Below are 21,629 nucleotides of genomic sequence, written 5' to 3' on the forward strand. Positions count from 1 at the left end.
GGGGGGGGGGGGGGGGGGGGCATGGAGACACGAACCAACTTCCTTTGTAAAAATCTCCGAAGCTGATTGAGGGAGCTGCGTCTATAAACAGTTGGATGTCGACGTAAGATGAAACGAGGTTGTTATAGAAAAGGGAAAGGCCGTTCCATTGTTTAAGGAATATTATCCATAACCTAAGTTCGTCGCGGGACACATGAGATATGGAAATGAGGTCCTTGAGTGCGTGAACCGAAGTTGCGAGTGAGAAAAGATGCGAGATGAAAGGGCGGCTTTGGGGAATAATGCGCATTGTGAAGTTAAAATGCCCGGGCAGAGAAAGGAGTTTGCGTTTAGAAAAGCTTGGGCTAGGAGGGAGGAGGAGACGAGAATTATTATATCGATCTTCTCCTTGGGCAGGCAAACCTGAAATTTCGCTGAGTCTAAGTTAATGCCAAGGAACTCGATGGATGTAGCGTGACCCATGGATTTTTCCTGAGCGATAGGGATTCCAAGCTCGGAAAAAACCATGTCTGAGGCCGGACAGAAGATAATAAGTGAAATCTCTGTCTGGGTGGTGGTCGGCGCCGCAGAATCTGCACATGTGAAGGTAGTGGCAGCACTGTCTGGTGCATCTCCTGCTGTTGAACGAGATGCATGGCTGCCTGTTATTTGCTGCAGAGGGGGCTCTTTGCTCAGAATCTGAGTTTGCGGTGGTTGCGGGTCTTGGCACGTAGCTGGAGGATTTCACGGAGGATGTATCTGGGCATGGGTGTATGGACGGATTGATTTGTGGGCAAATCATGGTGGAGTGGGCGACTGACCTGCAAACCGCACATGAAATGTTCCTGCAGCCTAAGAACACCCTGCTGTAGAGATCCGGATCGAGTGCACCCCAGTATGGGCATTGGTTCCATTGGGTGACTCGTACTGCGCATTTTGCGGAAAAAGTTTGTGGTACATATAGAAATGCCCCCCTCCATAGGACAACGTGAGATCGGCTATGATTGACAAGTAATCGAGTTTGCGTCGCCTGTGGGGGAAGGCTGAACAAATGATCTCTGTGAACCGACTGAATGCAATAGTGAACTCGGAAAAGGAATGTAAATGTGATGAAAGGGGATTGAGTCGGAAGTGGGCAGAAGGGAAAGAAGTAAAGAAAGATCGACATCCACACCTGCTAAGATCTGCGCTCTGATGTTGTGAGCCACTTGGGGAGGTTCTGAGGCGACGGCGTTTGGTGGGACGGGCATTGGTGTTGCGGTGAAGAGCGAGTATTTTGATTTCGTTTGGAGGAGAGAGCTGGAGGGGACAGGGGGTGGGGCTGTGTTTGACAACGAGTGTGGCCAAGTGCTTGCTTGGGCTGTGAGCCCTGAGCTGAAGGGGGCAGGAGGCGGGGCTGTGTTTAACAGTGGGTGCGGCCATGCACTTGCTTGGACTGCATGCTCCGAGCTGGAAGTAGCGGGAGGCGGGGCTGTGATTGACGGCGGAGGCGGCAAAGCGCTTGCTTGTTTTTGGCCACCTTTGGGGCTAGGGTGGACTTAGGAGAGAGGTTAGCTGATTGCAGATTTGTGTACAAGTCATATAACTCTGCTTTGTTTAACTTGCGTGAAGGCTGAACGTCGGAGTTGGTCAGCGCTTGCCTCAGACTCGACACTGTCCACTTTCCGATGGGCGGAATCGTTGGCAAGGCTGAACAATAGGAGGACGCCGGGGACTCGGCTGGGGTTCCTGCCGGAGGTGGCGAGGGTAGGCCTCGGCATCTTGGGAGGCGAGTGGCTGCTCGAATAGTACGGTGCCCACAAGATGGGGCCTAAAGCTCAGTTGCAGTACCACACGGGGAAGGAGTGGTCCTGGGGCTGGCAGATTGCTGGCAGAGTCGTCGTCAGACGGGAAGTTTTGGCTTTGCGACATAGTAGCAAACGGGCGATCCAAATGCTGATAAACTGTCAAAAGATAGAGGTAAGTCTGCTGTATTTATACCTCTTGGTGTTAATTGACTTGAGTGGGCTCCTCTTGTGTTAATTAGGCTAAGTATCTGACGTGCTCCTCCCGAACTTTGTTAATAAAACATCATGTATTGACTGACAGCTCTCCTGTACCCATGTTGAGAGTAATTGGGAGTAAGTGCAGAGGTGTTCTGTGCACTGTGGAAACAGGATGCTTACTAAATGTCAACATGCATTTACTCATCTCACTTGCACAAAAACAGATTCACTATTCCTCAAATTAATATAAAAAGTAACTAAGTAATGCAATTAGTTACTTTTTTAGGGAGTAACACCATATCGTAATGCATTAGTTTTAAAAGTAACTTTCCCCAACCATCGCACTACACATTTTTGTATGTCTCTGATGAGCTGATGATCTGAATCAGGTGTGTTAAATAAGGAAGACATACAAAATGTGCAGAGCAGTGGGTCCCCAGGATAAGAGTTGAGAACCACTAGAAAAGAATACAAGAAAATAATATATTTTGTGCTTTATTCTGTGATAAGAAGAAACAGATCACAAAAGGATGGTATTTCAAACACTAGAGTAAAACATGTTATTAAATTATGTCTTTTGTTGGACAACAGATTTTATAAACGCTTCTCATTACAAGTTTGGTATAATGTTAAGCGTGTGTTGCTTTTTCAAATGCAGGTTATAAGCGACTCAAACTCACAGTCCTGTAAGATCAAGTCAAATTGTGATTTTAGTTTTATTCATATTAATCGTACAGCTTTATATTGAAGTTGGAGAATGTGTTTCCAGTGGCAGTCCAGCATCAAAGCCTTCAATTTGATTCTGGCAGAAACTGGTAGCCAGTGGAGTGAGATCAGGAGAAGTGTGATATTGGCTCTCTTTGGTTGATTGAAGACCGGATCATGTAATGCACCTGCACAACCATGGGTGGTAAAGCTCAGTAAGTCATCAAACAGTATTCCCAGGTTCTTTGCTATCTTGTTTGCATTAGTGTTGTGGAGTGAGTTATCGTCACGTTTCTCACTGCTCACAATTTACCTGGGGTTAACAATTGATCCTGTGTATTCATTTGCTGACGTTTCCCACTATACATTCCTAAACCCCGGGTTCTTATTTGCATATTTGCAGTGTTAGTGTCATTGATCAGACAAACGCAGAACTCGACCTGTTTATGTAACGGCTCTAGTATTGTGCATCCTCATATTACGTACTGCACACTGTACTATCACGTTTTTTCTTTAATGGACTTTTCAGACTATAAAGGTAAGAACTAAATGGTTTCTGTTTCACTTCAGTTAACATTTGTCATGATTTGACATTTTTCCCCTTAAACACTGAAATGACTATTTCCATGGCTGTCCAAAGCACATGAATATGAGGCACACTATTGGCTGTCTGTTGCCAATCATCTAATGATAACATTTCAACATTCAAACAACACATCGTTTCATACTGAACACATTTGGCACCGTTATGCAGGGTTAACACCACAAAAGCAGAGCTTATCCTGCTCTGGAGCAGGGTTTCATAACCCCAGTGCTAGTGCTGCTTCTAAATTACAAGTGTGAAACCTGCCTTTACCCAGGGTCAAATGTGGGGACAGAACGATGATAACCGGGGTTAAACACAGTGTGAAAGTTCTATTGTGGTCGGCCGATGGGTTGGCAGAAATTAGAAGGGGCTCTGTCTAGAAAAGGAGCTGACCAAGCACTGAACCTTGAGGCACCTCAGTGATTAGGTGATGTGACTCACACACCCTGCTCTCTATGAAACCTTGATGAATCTGCCTGTGAGGTAGACTTAAGCTACCAAAGTACTGTACCTGTGATGATGTTGTGTTATTTTGCCTTTAATGAACCAATAAACCTTATATATACACTTTATTCCCCATCTACCAAGTCAGAAAGGGTGAACAGGAGCAATTACTTCATTTGTGACTAGGTCGCTGCTAAGCTCTTTTGCCATTTCCATGGTAACAGTAACTTAGTGAATCTCTTCTCAGGATTACATGTAGTGCAGTTCTTCACCTGAAATTCAGCAATTAAACTTTGCTTAACAATCAAGTTTTCTAAAATTAAAGTTTGTCAAGATGCATTTTTGGCTAAAAACTGTTTTTCTTTTGAGGGAATTTAGAGTATTCTTAGTTCCAAACCCCCGACTGTCATCCTCCATATAAAATTCACCCATCCTTCTCATCTCCCTGTGAGAGCTGTGAACTTTCTTCAGTGGGAACTTATCCAGGCAGTGGATCTAGAAAGAGCAGGTAAGATAATTAAGACAAGACTCATACATAATTCACTGTTTTTGCAGCTTTCTGTGACCCCGTCATTGTGTTGCTGTTTGAGTCAGTGTATGACTGAATCATGACAGTTTAGATCTGCTTGCAAACAACCGCCCAAAACACAGAAATCAGCCTATTTTTGTGTTAATTAGCAGTTTGACTAAAAGCATGAAAGACTAACAGGTCTGATAAGAGCTGCTTACGGCAATAACAAATAATCATCTATGAGTTTTACACAATTATCCCAGACAAGACTAGCATAATGAGCTGCAAATTCCATTAGACTAAGAACACGAAATGAGCATCTCTAAATGAATCAGGGACATTAGCACATTCACTGCCAGATAGTTCTTGAAAAGGTCAATCCATGTTAGCTTAAAATTAGAAGGTAAAAATAATGACAATGTCTGTTAAGCATTCATACTTTTGTCTACAGCAGAAGTGATTTACTAAAGCAATAAAGCCTCAACAAGCAATGATTTTACTGTGGGGTTATTGTTCTGCATGTTAAGAAGTGGAGTATCTAAAACCCCCTTAACTGTGGTAAAATCACAGCATGGCTTTGAATGGCTTACTGCTTTAAAACTGGACCCAACAGCAATATGCTAAAAGACACCAATGTTCCATAAATATTTGAATAATAATGAATAGAATAAACAATTTTTCTAGTAATATACGTCTTTTAATCGAAAGGTCCAATCACAGCAAGGTAGAAAACTTTAACGAATACAATAACGATAAAGTTTTAATAATCATCCACAACACCACAACTATGGTGATCACAACAGAGGGGAACGATATTGAAGCGCTCAAGCATTTAAAGCAGCAGACAACATACATGCATATTAACATACATATTAAACAATGTTATGGTCAGGTATCATGGAAATCTTTATGTTATCTTTATAGTTATCGTTCTTGGTATGAACATGCTTTAACTATATGCAATTGAAGGTTGCCAGGCAATGTAACATCCTAGCTCTTTAATAAAGGCATTTGTTTATCTGTAACTGCTTTGAACGTGGCTAATTCAATCAGAATTTAAGAGATGACTATTTATTCCATAATTGATCAGATGAATCCAGTTATACTGTGCACAGAAGTTAAATAGCACAAACATGAAAACTAACTGAAGCATTTTATGATAATGAAGAAGTTTTAGAGGGGTCTGTGATTGCTGGTCTGAATAATTTTTTTTTTTTTTCTGACAGCTGCCTTGCATAATCCTGAGACAGGTTCAGCCAGGTTTAGACCAGCTTCTGTGCATCTCTGCAAATCTATGATTAACATATTCTTACAATTTATGTGAATTTTTGGTTGGTTTTCTCTCTCTCTCTCTCTCCCATACCTAAACTTAACAATTAGCTTACTAACTATTAATAAGCAGCAAATTAGTAGTTTATTGAGGCGAACGTCATAGTTATTATTTAGTTGATAGTGAGAATTGGTCCCCAAACTAAAGTGTCACCATAAAATTATTTCAAAAGCAAAAGGTTACCAGCTATTATCAAAAAACAAACATGTGTCTGTTGTAGGCTAGATTTAGGGTCATTATATGCTTTTTACCCCTCACTGAGAGCAGCAATGGCAGTCCTGGCATGAGACAAAGGAACGAAAATTGCAGCAGAACTTGATAGGCAGTGATCAGCATGCAATTTCATTGTACAAACAACAGCAGTTTTGGCATTTTGATAATACCTCTTTTTAAGATTCAAAGGAATACAGTTTAGATGAGAGCTACATGGTGGGTAAATGGTGGCAAAATTTTGAAGGCTTGACTTAATTGACTATAACATAGCCAAGAGAACAGATGACAGATGAACCATTATATAAAATAAAAATAAGTAAAGATACAATTGTTTTGTGTAAGTTGCATTCAAATTCACTGCTATAATGCAAAGTAAATATTAAACAGATCTGATCCAGATTTAGACATCATGAGCTATTATTACACTGGTACATGACCACAATTCACATTATGATTAAAAAATTCAAGTTATGAGTTTGAGTATTGACAGAATCTATAAATTATGCATGAACTGTCCTTGGACCTTAGATAAATAGACCCTGCTTTAAAGAGCAAACAGAAATATAACTCGTAGGTTATGTGAGATTGAACATCCTGACATTACCTCTAAACTGGTCGATATGGCTTCTTGAATTATGACTCTAAATTTCGAGGACTCTTCATGACACATGGCTTGGTTCTCAGGTTCTACTTTATTTGGCTAGAATGCATGCAGATACTGTACTAACCAACACAAAAGACAGCAAACAACCACATTTCAGAACCAAGTAAAGATAAACTTTTATATATAAAACATCCACTGATAAAGGACCTCGCTAATCAGACTGGTTTTTAAATAATCTATATTATGTAACAGTAAACTAATGAGTGGTGGTTCAATGAGGCCATACATGTATTTGTACAAATGCTTCTGAAAAAGATTGTATTTAGTTATTTTCAACAATCGAGCATAACAGTTTTGTAAAAAATCCCACTAATTTTTTTCATAGAGAAATTGATTTTTAACAATACCATATGAACGTACCATATGAAAATGTTTACATTTTAATGTAAATAACTACACTACCCATAATCCAGAATAAACCCTTCACCAATCAGAGAAGGCTGTTACCATGACAACATAGATTTGCAATTAAAAATGTCAGCATACTGAGCCATTCTCACAAAGCATTGCGAATGGTGTTGAGTCTCCTGACACATGCTTAAATGATTGTATCTAAATATTTTGCCAAAAAAAAAAGTTTCTATACTTATAATCAATAACTATAAGTCAGTAGTTCCTCTTCAGGAACTCGAGCTGCGTCGGAAACGCTAGGATTGAACCATTGCTTTATCATTCTCAATGCTTTAAGGGATGAGTAGTTAATTCACTCATAAAAAAAAATCTGTGCAAAACAACTCAAATTATCATTTTTGCTGTATCATAAACACATTATACATGCGAAGTATGAAAATGGCGCATTTCACAGGGAAAAAAAAACACTAAAATATAACATCAGTCAGGCGATATTCATCTGCAGAACAGTGCCCATAAGCAGCATCATCAGTTCACTTTAATCATCTGTAATATGGGTGACGTGAATACCACTCAGCTCAGCTTCCTTTCTACATTCAGTGAGTTGGGGATTGATGTCTGACTCATCTGCGCTCTTCCTGGAGGTGTAGGTGGATTTCCAGCGCAGGAGAACGATCCTTTTGAAATATTTGACAGTGTTGTTCTTTACACTGACGAAGCAGAACGTGTTGATCATGCTGTTGCTCATGGCGATGCACTCGATAATGTAGAAAGCCACCAGGGAGTTCCTCTCTCGGGAGATGAGCGTGGGGTAGAAATCGCGCAGGAGGGTGTAGCCGTAGTATGGAGCCCAGCAGAGGATGTACGCTGTGAGAATGCCTATCAGCACAATGACAGTCTTCCTCCGGCAGCGCAGGCGTTTGCGGATCTGCTCCGTTTGGAAACCTGGCACACTCTTGAACCAGAGCTCTCTGGAGATGCGCAGATAGCACAGGGCCATGGTGAGCACTGGGCCCACAAACTCCACGGCGAAGATAAACAGGTAATATGAGCGATAATACAGCTGCTGGTCCACCGTCCAGATCTGGGCGCAGAAGGTCTTGCTGCGGTTTGCTCCATTGGGGACTTTGGTTGCGGACGCGAAGTAGGCAGAGGGAATGGAAATGAGCACTGAGACGATCCACACCCCAGTTATGAGACAGTATGCGGTCTGGTGCTTCATTCTGGGCCTCAAGGGATGAACGATGGCCATATACCTAAACACAACAATGACAATTAGTGGGATTCCATTCAATTTCCTTTCTCTATGGGGCAAATTCACTAAAAACCTGCATTTTAAACACTTACAATCCTGTTGAACCAGGTACTAATTAACAGGCTGCACTGGTTTAGTGCTGTGCCATGCACATTTACATTCAGTCATAGTCACTGTTTTCAGCACAGTCACGTTATGTGAGTTTAGATGTCAGTGGTATATGCCAAGTAGCGGTGGTGGACAGTAACGGAGTATTTTTACTAGTATCTTTTCAAGTTTCTGTACTTTATCAGAGTACTTTATTTTTTTACTTTTTACTTCACTACATTACAAAGCGTAATATCATACTTTTTACTCCAATACATTTCATAACAAGAAGTTGTTTCTAGTTATTTTGATCTTAAAAAATAACCACCCCCTTTGAAGACGCAAGAGCGTTGTCTGATTCATGAGCTTATTCTTTCCAAAAAAACACAAAGTGATCTGGTCAAAATGAGCCAAAATCATTTAGGTTACGTTATGTAATGAAACCCTCGTTTCCTGAAGGAGGGAACAGAGACGTTATGTCGACACAAACGTTAGGGGTCTCACTTGGGAGCCCCAATCACCTTTGAGCATTACATGAAACGGCCAATGACTGGCGAGTGGAATTTGCATCCCAAGCCACTCCCCATACATACGGGTATATAAGATGGCAGCGTGCATCCACTCATTCAGGTTTGTGCTGAGAAAGCATCCCGGCATTCAGTACAGTTTAAGGTTGTGGCATGAGGGACGTTACATCTCCGTTCCCTTCTTCAGTCAGTTACATTCACCTGTGTTGACAGAGGTCTGTCAAGGGAAAGTCAATGGGTTTACTAAGGGAAACTGTACCTTGGAAATTACATACAGGACTATCCAAGGGGAATCACATGTATGGGCACCTGGTTCAGTACAGGGGGTGACAAAGTCATACAACACAAGTACAGAACCTGGCAAGAGACTCCTCCGCTGAGTCTGAGTGCCACAGGGTGCTGAGGGAAATCGACCAGAGTTCACCCTACAGGGGAACTATACCAGAAGAAGATAAAGCACACATATCCACCAACCAGAAGAATGGCGCCGCAAGGGAAACATCGAGCCAATCCTCCCGCAAATTAAACCCAACACATGGGAAGAAACATTTTGCAAAAGTATTAGGTGTCACCCAGTCCGGAACTCTGCAGATGTCTGCTAGAGAGGTGTCGTGTGCTAATGCCCAGGAAGAGGCCAAACTCCGATTGGAGTGAGCTCTCACCCTCAAAGGGGGGTGGAGTGGTGGGAACTTTTGGCACATGACCAGGCCGGAGTCTCAGGATAATGTAAGAGTCAGCTGGCCCAAACTCAAGGCACGATTTGTTGACCGAAAATGCCTGCAGGTCCCCAACCCTCTTGATGGAAGTGAGCACGACCAGAAGCACTGTCTTCAAAGACAGGATGTTAAGTTTGAACTGAATCAAGTGGATGAAAGGGGGCTGTTCGAGATCCTGCCAGGACCACAGAGAGATCCCAAAAGGGAATGAGGCATGATCTAGGAGGATTAACCTCCTCGCACCCCTCAGGAACCTGATAATCAGGTCGTGCCTCCCCAATGATCTTCCATCCACTGCATCGTGGTGTGCCGCAATAGCGGTGACATACACTTTCAAAGTGGAGAGGGACAGCCTCCGCTCCAACTTCTCTTGCAGGAAGGAAAGCACAACGCTGACTGGGTATCCTCAGGGGTCTTTTCGCAGAGAAGAACACCAATCAATGAACAGACTCCACTTCAGAGCATAAGCCTGCCTAGTAGAGGGGGCTCTAGCCTGAGTGATAATATATATCACAGCCTGTGACAATTAAATTCAATTCAATTTGTTGTCAAGTTTATTTGTATAGCGCTTTTCACGATACAAATCGGTGCAAAGCAACTTTACAGCAAATTAAGTTTCTACAATATTTAGTGGTAGCTTATCAGTGGTGACTTTTAATATGCTTTCCTACCTGCCTGTCAACGTATGTATTAGCATACCTCTGCGCACCCAGTTCGGCTTTGGACGGCGATTGCAGGAAGGGTGGGACGTTCGCTTTCAGTGCTATCAGGCTAAAGTTAGCATTTTCCAAGATCTCCTATTGTACCTTTAATAGGTAGCCAGTGCAGAGACTATAAATTGGGGTAATATGATCCTGTGTACTGTCTTTTGGTAATAAGTAATATCTCTGTCTTATCCGAATTTAATAGGAGAAAATTATTGGTCATCCAATCTTTTACATTTTTAACACACTCTGTTAGCTTAGATAATTTAGAAGTTTCATCTGGTCTTGTTGAGATATATAGTTGAATATCAGCAGCATAACAGTGGAACCTAATCCCGTATTTTCTGATAATATTACCAAGGGGCAACATGTACAGTGAAAATAGCAGAGGACCTGGGACAGATCCTTGTGGCACTCCATATTTTACTGGTGATAATTGAGATGGCTCGCCATTTAAATGAACAAAATGGTAGCGATCGGACAGGTAGGATCTAAACCATCTTAAAGCCTGCCCTTGAATACCTGTATAGTTTTGTAATCGATCTATGAGTATGTCATGATCTATAGTTTTGAACGCAGCACTAAGATCAAGTAAAACTAGCAATGAGTGTGACAAGCCAGTGAAATCTGCCGCGTCCCATCCAGAATCCAAACGTGCAGGTTCCAGAGATAGGTACACAGGTGCCAGATGGTGCCCTGCCCCTGAGAAAAAAAAGGTCTTTCCTCAGGGGAATTCTCCAGGAAGGGGCTGTCACGAGAAGCATGAGGTTGGAAAATCAGGTCCGGGTGGGCCAATAGGGAGCAACCAACAGCACCTGCTCCCCATTTTCCCTGATCTTGCACAGAGTATGTGCAAGGAGACTCACTTGGGGGATGGCATACTTGTGCAGCCCCCAGGGCCAGCTGTGTGCCAGCACATCCATGCTGAGGGAGTCCTCAGTCAGGAAATAGAACAATTGGCAATGGGAGGATTCCTGGGAAGCAAACAGATCAACCTGTGCTTCCCCGAATCAACTACAAATTAGCTGAACCACCTGGGGATGGAGTCTCCATTCTCCCAGGAGGGTAAGCTGCCAGGAGAGTGCATTGGCTGCATGGTTGAGCTCCCCCGAAACATGAATGGCACACAGCGATTTGAGCTGCGTCGGACTCCAAAGGAGGAGATGGTGGGCGAGTTGTGACATGCAACGAGAGCGTACTCCACCTTGATGGTTGATGTACGCAACTGTCGCAGTGTTGGCTGTCCAGACAAGTACATGCTTGCCTTGTAGCAGTGGTCAAATCCAGCAAAGGGCAATTAGTACTGCCAGCAACTCGAGGCAATTAATATGCCACTGCAGGGCATTTAGTTGCCCAGCCCGTCCTGGAGACATCTGTTATAACAACAATATGCCTCGACACTTGCTCCAAGGGCACCCCTGCCCGAAGAAAAGCAAGGTCTGTCCAGGGGCTGAAAGGACAATAACAAATTGACGAAACAATCACCCGATGCATGCCGCGGTGCCGTGACCATCTTGGGACTCAGCTGTGCAGCCAGTGCTGAAGCAGTCTCATATGTAGCAATCCGAGAGGTGTTACCACAGCTGCAGATGCCATATGCCCCAGGAGCCTCTGAAATTGTTTTAGAGGAATCGCTGTTTTCCCCATGAACGAATTCAGTCAGGTCAGCACTGACTGGGCACGCTTGCTTGTGAGACGTGCCGTCACATTGACCGAGCCCAACTCCATACTGAGAAAAGAGATGCTCTGCACAGGGAAGAGCTTGTTCTTTTCCCAGTTAACCCCAAGCCCCAGCTGACTGAAATGCTGAAGCACCTTATCCCTGTGCTTGCACAACAGATCTCGAGAGCTAATATAAGCCAGTTGAGGACTCGGATACTCTTCTCCCGTAATGGAGACAGAGCACCCTCCACAGCTTTTGTGAATATGTGGGGAGACAGGGACAGCCCGAAGGGAACCTTGTACTGATAAGCCCGACCCTCAAACCGGGGAAATGGTCTGTGTCAAAGCAGTATCAAGACATGACAGTGCATGTCCTTCAGGTTGATCGCTGCAAAACCAATTCTGGTGTCGAACTCAAGAAAGAATGTGTTTCTGCATCAACATCTTGAGTGAAAGCCTGTGAAGGGACTGATTCAAGACTCGCAGATCCAGGATTGGTCATAGCCCACCACTTTTCTTGGGTACGATGAAGTAACGACTGTAAAACCCCGCCTCCATCTCGACTGGATGGACAGGCTCTATTGCATCCTTCACCAGGAGGACTGCAATCTCTGCATACACGGCTGGGGAATCTCTGAAAGCATCACCAGAGGGACGATCTCTGACATACCCTCTGTGGTGCAGCAGGGGGAAGGAAGAGTGCCCAACCTGGGAAGCATAGCTTCCTAAAATTAAAGGCAGAGAAGGAGATGGCAAGGGAAGCATGAGGAAGCAAAGCGTCCTGCATCCGCATACTCTTGGTCTGTGGTGACGAAAAGCATCGGAACTGACAGGGAGTAAAGTGAACTTTGTTGGCGTCCTGCATCTCAGCCAGGTTCAGCCATAGATGGCGCTCCTGGACTACCATTGTAGACATCACCTGCCCAAGGGACCGCGCCATGACATTCGTCGCTCTGAGATGGGAGCTGCAGATGATTACTCCAAGTGGCAGTGTTTTGCAGGCACAAGTGCACCACAACCACACGCTTCACTTGTGGAACGTCCACATACCCCTTGGCTGCCCCACCATCAATGGTAGTGAGAGGGAAAGAGCTCAAACGTGACTGGGTGGTGTAAGGTGCCTTCCACATTTTAGTGAGCTCTTCATTAACCTCTGGGAAGAAAGGCACTTCCGGTGCCCAGATACCAATCATCCAGCCTTGAGTGCTCAGGGGATGGAGGTGCTATTGCCAGGGGTTGCTCAGCAGAATCTTCAGCATCAGATGACAAAAGCTCCTCCTCTAAGGTTATGATAGACATCTTATCCTCATCTGTAGCCCCGAATGAGATGCTGGGTCTGCCGCGGGATGGACCGACACCTTCACCCAGGGGCTCAACAGCACTACGCTGCCTAAACCAGCTAAGACCAGCCAACCAGCATAGGCTAGTTTTAGCTGTTTTTTTTTTCCAGCACTGGGGAAAAACAGCACTCTTCATGTGATATAGATTAACTATATTAATGTCACGGAGTCACCCGTTCCCTTAGCCACACACTTTGCAATCACCCGCTCCAATTCACCTGACTATTAACTCACCTCACCTGTTTCACCTTATTATCCACCACATATAAGCGTATAAGCAATAAACTTAACTGTTGGATTTTACTTATCTGTCTTGTCCTCCTGTTTGGTGACAATTAAATTATATAAATATAAAAGACATACAGAGGCATTTTTGCCACCTACAATTTAGAATGCCTTGAATTTTGATTATTCTAAATGCGTTTTAGTTGACTAAATCATGTAGTGTATGCGTACACTTTCTGTGTGTGTTTTTTTTTAAATATACTCGATAATGTCAGATCGCACATGGTTAAAACAACACTTACCATATTATCGCAGACGATATACTGTATACCGCACACCCCAGCCTAAACTTGAGTGGAAAATGAAATCATCCGCGGTTGTGCAAGCACTTGTTTGCACATGAGCAAAGTTGGTTTTTAGGAGTCTAACTTGCAAGCACCAGACCACGGATTCGTCAAACCTGATTTCTTGCAGTCTGTGTTCTTCCGACTTTATTTTTGTGGTAAGTAACGAATATGCTTTGGGGAAATGTATCGGAGTATAAGTATACATTTTAATTTGGAAATGTAGTGGAGTAAAAGTGAAAGTTGACAGAAATATAAAAACTCAAGTTAAGTATATATTCTCCCAAAAAATACTTAAGTACTGTAACTAAGTATTATTAATTCGTTACATTACACCACTGCTTATTTGCAGATCAACACATTAAATGTCTGCACTAATAGACACTAAATGACTAGCCTGACTAGTACTGGCTAGAATAAATAATACACATGGTTCACTGATCAATTTTTTTTTACTTTTAATACTTAAGTACATTAAAATCAAGTACTTTTGTACTTTTACTCAAGTAAAATGGAAAACAAGTACTTTTACTGGAGTAACATTTTATTATGGTATCTGTACTTTCACTCAGTTAATGTTAAATGGTAATGTTGTTTCCCACCCATGGATATACAGTAAAGGGTGGAGTGATGTCTGTAAAATATGCCAACTTCAGGTATATATTGTATATTAACATTATTGCCACCTTTGCACTGCACTGTGACAGTGTTTATGAGTCTTGTGTGAAACCTAATTTTCCCTAACACTTCAACACATTTCTTCTGTTGCATTGCCAGCACTGATGTTTCCCTCAGAAAATGCTAATCTAGTTCAATTTGTTCCGTTTGTCTTATTTAAAGATTTCTATCAGTAGATCAGAAGCTTATGCATATGTAAGTCATCCATAATTGAATTTTGCTTAATTATGGACTGTCATTAGAGTCAAGTCAAAAGGCGAGGCAGATTTAATTATAAGTGGTCCTCAAATTATCAGAATTAAAAAAGACTGTGATAACGTTCAAACAAACTCGTCCTGTGAAAATGGAACTGTGTAAAAAATGACTTATTAAGATGAAGTGTCCGGGGAAACTTCAAAAGTTGTTTGGCTTTAAAAAATAAAATGCTTCTGACATCTAACTGCTGTAGAAATAGTACAGAATCCGTAATGTACTCTTTATTCTCTTATTTTAGCAAAATTGTAGTTCTCTGGTACAGGACAAAATGAATCATTAATATTGTCAATATTTCAACATATTTTATTCCAGTTCAAGCTGTTTGAGAATAGGCTTAAGTAAAGAGCACATAATTGTTGTTTACTCGGGACATATTTTACTCCTTCATAGGGAAAGGATGATAGAAAAGGAGATTTTATTAAATAAAACATAGTTCAGACTCAAAATTCTGAATGGATGTGACGTGTTCGAAGCTATTAAACACAGCTGCGACCGCACATTTGAAAAGTTTGGTCACACTTTCTATGAAACCTGTATTTATAATGTTTTATAAAGGTATTCTTAAGACATTGTAATAGATGCATAATTCCTTATAAAATACATAGTAGAAAAATACATAGTAGTACATTATGAAGGATCTAATTAATTATTTGTGGTTTAAACTTTTAAGAGTATGATGATTTTTAACCATTTAAGTCATCGATAAATGTATTTTAAGTCTCATATCTTGACATTAGGATATGCACAGTTTCTTACTACATCTTATGAGTGGTTAGGAATATTTCTTCATACCTGTGAAGTCAATGTGAATTTCAATGTGAGCTCACTGGTAACCATGTTGCATGCAAAACAATGAAATATGGTTTTGTGGATATTAAAATTAGAAATGTTCATAGCAAATGTGTCATAACCCATTGATGATATCTTAAGGCTGTTTTAAAGAAGACTTAACTCAGGTTACATTACTCAAAGCAAAGACCACTATTATATATATAAAGCTCGTTTACAAGAAGATTTGTAATGGTTTGTATCTCATGATGCAGTGAGATACTGTGCAGAACTTGAACAATGTCAATATTTAAGGCTTATAATGCATTTTGCATACATTGTAATGCCTTAAGAATACCCATATAATGCATTATAAATACAGGCTTCATAGAAACTGTAACCAAAAGTTAATCTAAAAATGTACATTTCATCATATTTGCTCACTTTTATGTTGTTCCAAACCTGTATGCTGTTATTGTTTAAAACTTTGACATCAAGCCTGGAATGGTGCATTTTAATGAATGCAGATGTAAATGAGATTTCAGACTTTGGCAGAAGGGAAGATTATGAGCGAATAAAAGCATACATTGTGGTTTCTTTATGACACAAATCTATTGTATGACATCAGAAGACAGCATACTCATGAATACAGCAACTCATACACACTACACAACGTTTTAAGCTATTTTTATGTGCTGCTCTTATGAGGTATTACACCATGGAAAAGAGCTGAATAATGATTCTTCAAAAATTCTCCTTTTATGAGCCACACTCACAAAAAAAGCACATGGTTTTAGAAAAAAAAAACAGCAATAAATGAGACAAATTATATTTTGGGGCTGTTCCATTGTTTGACAACTGTAAAAAGCTTTCAGCTAGGCTAATGATTTATTTTGTATTGTTTATTGTGAATTTTACTTTACTGTAAATAATAACTCATAGCCTCTCAAACGACTTATTGCTTTAATTTACTGCTTTTAGGCTGAAACCTTATAGCCTTTATATTTGTTTTTAAGTACAGTTGTATTTTTCCTAGTGAAGAGGATCACTTGATTTGTTGCCAATAAAGGATGATACACAGTAGATTATTAAATCCTACTCAATTACTGGAAAGCTTTTGTTGAAGAGTAGGAAATATTTTCTCACAATCATCTATTTGAGCAGTATGTTGTGAAGTGCTTTGTTCAGGAAGCTCAATGCATAATGCATGAATCTGAAAGCCAACGATATTTTGCCCGCTGAATAAGCGACCCAGCCCCGGGCTTTCCTTTCAACTGTCTAGCAGGACAGAGGTACGATATCTAAATCACACCAACCTGTCAACGGCGATGGCCAGTAAGGCATTGGTAGACACATAGAGAGAGACAGTCCTGAGGTAGTTGACGGAGGCACACAACACTTTCCCATGATCCCAGGAGAGTTGCTTGACCACGTAATAATCCACCAAGAAAGGGCAGCAGACCACAGCCACTATGAAGTCGGAGATGGCCAGGTTGGCGATCAGCAGGTTGGTGAGGTTCCTGAGCTTTTTATATCGGGCCAGAGTGGCTATGAAGAGGAAGTTGCCGAAGCCGCACACCAGAATGATGCAGACGAGCACGGCTCCGATGACGATGGTGGCCACGAAGTAGGCCAGTCCCTGCGTGGTGTCCGGCATCTCCTCTGCAGGAACACCATAGTCCATGTCGTAGAAGTCAGTGTAAGTGTCGTGAACGTCCAGAACGGGCACCTGACTATGAGGGTTCACGAAGACGGCTGCCAAGTGAGTGATGTTTGCGTCCTCCATGGCAGAGAATTCAAGAGAAGCCAATGAGCACTGTTGATTTCTGATGGGTTTCTGGTGTCGTAAAGTTCACTAGTCTTTTTCTAGCAGTCAGTGGTCATGACCCAGGAATGTTCTTGTCTTTTGAAATGGTTTCAGATTGCATTTCCAGGAGAAGAAAGCAGGAGACAAGCCACATATGAAACACAAAACATAAACACTGACATTATTTCATGATAACTGAAAAACATTGTGGCAAATACTATTATGTCTATCTGAGTTTAAAGAGCAGTTCACTCAAAAATGAAACGTGTCACTGAAAAGAAGTCTTATTCAAAAGTAAATCTGTTCACAAAAGCATTTGAATGAACTCATCAACTCACTGACTCACCGCAGCAGCACTAGATTAAATCATCATTTAATAACTATAATTTCTGTTTTTCACATTAAGCTATCGCATGGCTTCAGAAGACTTGCAATATAGCTTTTATAGAACTTTTATGATGCCTTTAATTTCTTGAAAGTCTCATCTCTCCCTCACTATAACTGTATGGAAAAAAGCGACCAGATTATTATTCACAGTTTCATCATTTGTGTTCGAAGAAAGAAAATCATACAAAGTTTTGGGACGGCATGGGGGTGAGAGAATAATCATAGATATTCAAAAAATAATAAATAAATAATAAGCAGAAATAAAATGATAGATCTTTGCAAAGCAAAAACATTTGGATTGTAAAACATGCCATTTTGAAAATGTCTATCTCTTTAAACAGTTTAAGGTCTTGCAATAAGAGACTTTGACTATATTATACATTCAAGATTAAAAGAGTGTGATGCTTATTTCAAAGCAGAAATAAATTTAATTTTACATTATTAAACATTTTGCCGTCCTGGCACCACAACAATATGTAATATCCTATAAACATTCTGCTTTCACTTTATATGAAACATGCATAAACAATGCATTAAAAAGGAGCTTACATTTTAAGCTGTCATATGGTCATGTTACAACGTGTCCCTATATATATATATATATATATATATATACATTATAATTTCATAGCATATAAATGATAAATAGTATGATGCATTATAACACATGATATATGGAGCTGAATGTTGATCATTATTTTGTTATGATGCACCATATGCTTTAATGCTATAATCAGAAGAGGTATTATGATGTACGTAGCCGTTCTTACAATTTTTGTCTTCTTGAAATTAAAATCAATAACTGTCTGCTGCCCTTTCACTTAATTACATTAGAGCGGTTTATGCTGGAAGCTGTTCATGAAGTAAAATAGCACTAATAGACATCAATAATTAAATATTACACAGTTTGAGCTGTAACAGTTACAACTAAACATTTAACACTTTGTCCAACATGATGTTAAATATAAATATGATGAAGTTTCCTCAACCCGTGTTGTGAATAAACTTACCGACTTTCAGGAGTTGAGAGACGCGTGTCATTGTCGCCGGTGTGTGATGTTTCTTTAGTCTCATCTGTGTAATTCACATGCAGATGCGTGCAGCGCGCGAGTCCTTCACACACATCAGCATCTCTCTCCCTCTTGTGGCAAATGTGAAAGTCTGATCACTGACGTCTTCAGTCCTCGAGATCCTCGCATACCTCCCACCTGTTCGCTGTGCAGGTGTCACGCGTCTTTCACTAAATTACAGTGTCGCGCAAATCCAAGAGCCTCTGCAATACGGCAAATTAATCCTTCAGTTAAAAGCTCCGTTTGTAAGTAGTTTGCTCGTTCTCTGCCGTCTGACCTTAAAAATATGGTTTTGAAACAGCAAGATGGCAAATCTCCACTACCTTTTTATTAGTCCTCTGCTGGGAACCTAAACAATGCTGAGACCGTGGACTGTCTAATGGCCAGAGGGAATGAAGATGTTCTTCCTGGTAATGAAGAATTGATCTGTGAATATCACCACCACACCATTCTTTCATTATGTCATTTACACTATTAGAGAGCAGCCAACTGCTGTTTCTGGAGCCACATCAACTCCCTGGTGTTAGAGACAAATTCTATTGATACATTTTCATTGAGATGTTTGAATTGTTGGTCTAGGAAGGTTGAGATACAAGTGAAGCCACTGATTTATTAAAAAGCCATCATAGCCAGAAGGATAAACCATATTTTCTATTTAAATAAATAAACACACATGGTTTAAAAATTTCCACACATGCTAACATAACTAAACTTATGGTGTTTACTTGTTGCCATATCAAGACTATATAGAGAAAAAAAAATATTTTGAAGATATCACTGAAAATTATTTAACAATAGCAAAAGTAAATTTCTGGCTGAAGTAAATTTTTCTTCTCAGTTTTAAATTGCAGTTCCGCATATGGGGAACGTTGTAACACAGAGTTACAATGTGCCCCACTATTATTAAAGCTATATGCTATTCTTTGACATTAGCAATGTAATTTACTTTAATTTTTTTCATTAATTTTAATGAGAAACCATGAGACAGGTGAATAAAGACTGAGAGTCAATGTTCAGAAATTATTATTTCAAGAACTGTAAAGTATTTTGGCTTGTCTATTTGTCTCCTGTTCTGTGAGAGCTGTGTGTGTTATGTTCATCTATGTGTTTCTTTATCCATTTGCCCACATTGTTTTGAACTATCTGTATAGTTGCGTGTTGTGATCAGGGCCATTTCAAGTATGGGGCCCTTGTACCAATGTGTTTATTGTCAAACTCCAAAATGAGTTTATTTTCAATTCTTAACACAATAAAATAAAATAAAATAGTTTGTCTTGCATACTTTTTTCATTAGACCAGATAACATTTTAAGCTGTCATATGGTCATGTTACAACGTGTCCCTATATATATATATATATATATATACTGTATATACTGTATATAGTGGAGTAATGAGTCCATCTTGAGAACTTGGAAAACAACTTTGTGGTTTGAGTATGGTTTGTGATCAAAAGCTGACTGTGATACGGCTCAAGAGGGTGGAAGGAAGAAGACAGGGTCGGCGTACTGGGACGCAAGCTTTATTTAAAGTCTCTGGGTGTACACAACGAAAACGGCGCTCACTGCGCTTTCAATCTCTCAGTCAATAAAGTTTTAAATCATTTCCGTATTAGCTTGAATTTTTTTGCCTCATCCTCATGTGCTGTTCTAACATGGAAAAAAAAACTCTTCAGAAGAGGAGAAAGCGATGGTCGCAGGTATGGGATATTGTTAAGTTTCTCGTATGATGTCCAACGCCCCGCGGGGCTGACGTCCGTAGAGAAGCTCAAAGGGGGAAAACCCCGTGGAGGCTTGGGGGACCTCGCGCACGGCAAACAAGAGGGGTTCCAGCCATTTGTCCCAATTTTTGGCGTCTTCGTGAACGAACTTCCGAATCATGGTTTTTAATGTGCGATTAAATCATTCAACCAGACTGTCTGTTTGTGGGTGATAAACGCTGGTGTGAATCGATTTAATGCCCAAGAGTTCGTAAAGTTCGCGGAGAGTCAGTGACATAAACGCCGTGCATTGATCAGTGAGAATCTCTTTCGGGATTCCCACCCAGGAGATTAGATGAAACAGTGCCTCCGCTACACTTTTCATGGAAATGCTGCGGAGGGCCACTGCCTCTGGGTATCGCGTTGCATAGTCCACTAGGACTAATGCAAAGCGATGCCCCCGTGCAGATCGTTCTAATGGCCCGATGAGGTCCATGCCAATTCGTTCGAAGGGGACCTGCATAAGAGGGAGAGGGCACAATGGTGCTTTTGGGGTGGCCGGTGGGTTCACCAGCTGACATTCACGACAAGACGCGCACCACCTGCGCACGTTCTCGTGAATGCTCGGCCAGAAAAATCGGGTCATTAGACGATTCAGTGTTGCTGATTGCCCCAAATGTTCCGGCCATCGGATTGCAGTGAGCCGCCTGGAAAAGCATTTCCCGACGGCTTTTTGGTACTAACAATTGGGTTGTATCTGATGAGTGAGACATGGAAGATATATGCAATGTGGCAGTGAGAGGATAAGTCTAGTTGGTAAGTTATCTCATTAATCTGCCTCCTGATGGTAAAGGACCAATGTAGCAGGGACTCAGCTTGCGACAAGGCAGCCAGAGATGGATGTCCCTAGTGGAAATCCAGACCTTATGACCTGGATGGTACTGGTGAGCATTGAAACGGCAAGCATCGGTCTGGACTTTATGTCTCCACGCTGCTTTTTGCAGATGGACATGTGCTGAGTCCCAGACCCTCTCGCTCTCCTGGAACAAATGGTTCATAGCTGGAATATCCGATGGCTCACCTGACCTGGGAAACAGGGGCGGCTGGAAGAGAGTATGCACTAAAGGGCGTCAGTCCAGTGGTACTTTGCCATAGGGAGTTTTGGGAATACTCGGCCCAGGGCAGGAAGTGTTCAGTGGTCTTGGATAAATATTCAGTGGTCTTGAAGGCTGTGGGTAATCCTTTCAGAGGGATGAGTTTGCATGCCTTAGAAAATCTGTCCACGCCCACAAGGACGCAGGTATATAATTGCATCATTCATTCAGTTTACTTTGAGGC

The 21,629-nt window shown here is 41.4% G+C and overlaps 1 protein-coding gene across 1 annotated transcript; it reads right to left on the reverse strand.

Annotated features, from left to right (window-relative positions):
- Positions 1–7,275: 7,275 nt before the first annotated feature.
- Positions 7,276–18,602, reverse strand: prokr1b (prokineticin receptor 1b). Its single transcript, XM_016528981.1, has 3 exons — positions 18,534–18,602; positions 16,646–17,232; positions 7,276–8,024 (listed from the first exon to the last, which is right to left on the reverse strand). Exons 2-3 carry the CDS (start codon positions 17,113–17,115, stop codon positions 7,307–7,309), a joined length of 1,188 nt encoding a protein of 395 aa, XP_016384467.1. The 5' UTR covers positions 17,116–17,232; positions 18,534–18,602; the 3' UTR covers positions 7,276–7,306.
- Between the last annotated feature and the right edge of the window lie 3,027 nt (positions 18,603–21,629).

The sequence above is a fragment of the Sinocyclocheilus rhinocerous genome, unplaced genomic scaffold (assembly GCF_001515625.1).
Source record: "Sinocyclocheilus rhinocerous isolate Xijiao unplaced genomic scaffold, SAMN03320098_v1.1 scaffold1813, whole genome shotgun sequence".
Classification (NCBI taxonomy): Eukaryota; Metazoa; Chordata; class Actinopteri; order Cypriniformes; family Cyprinidae; genus Sinocyclocheilus; species Sinocyclocheilus rhinocerous.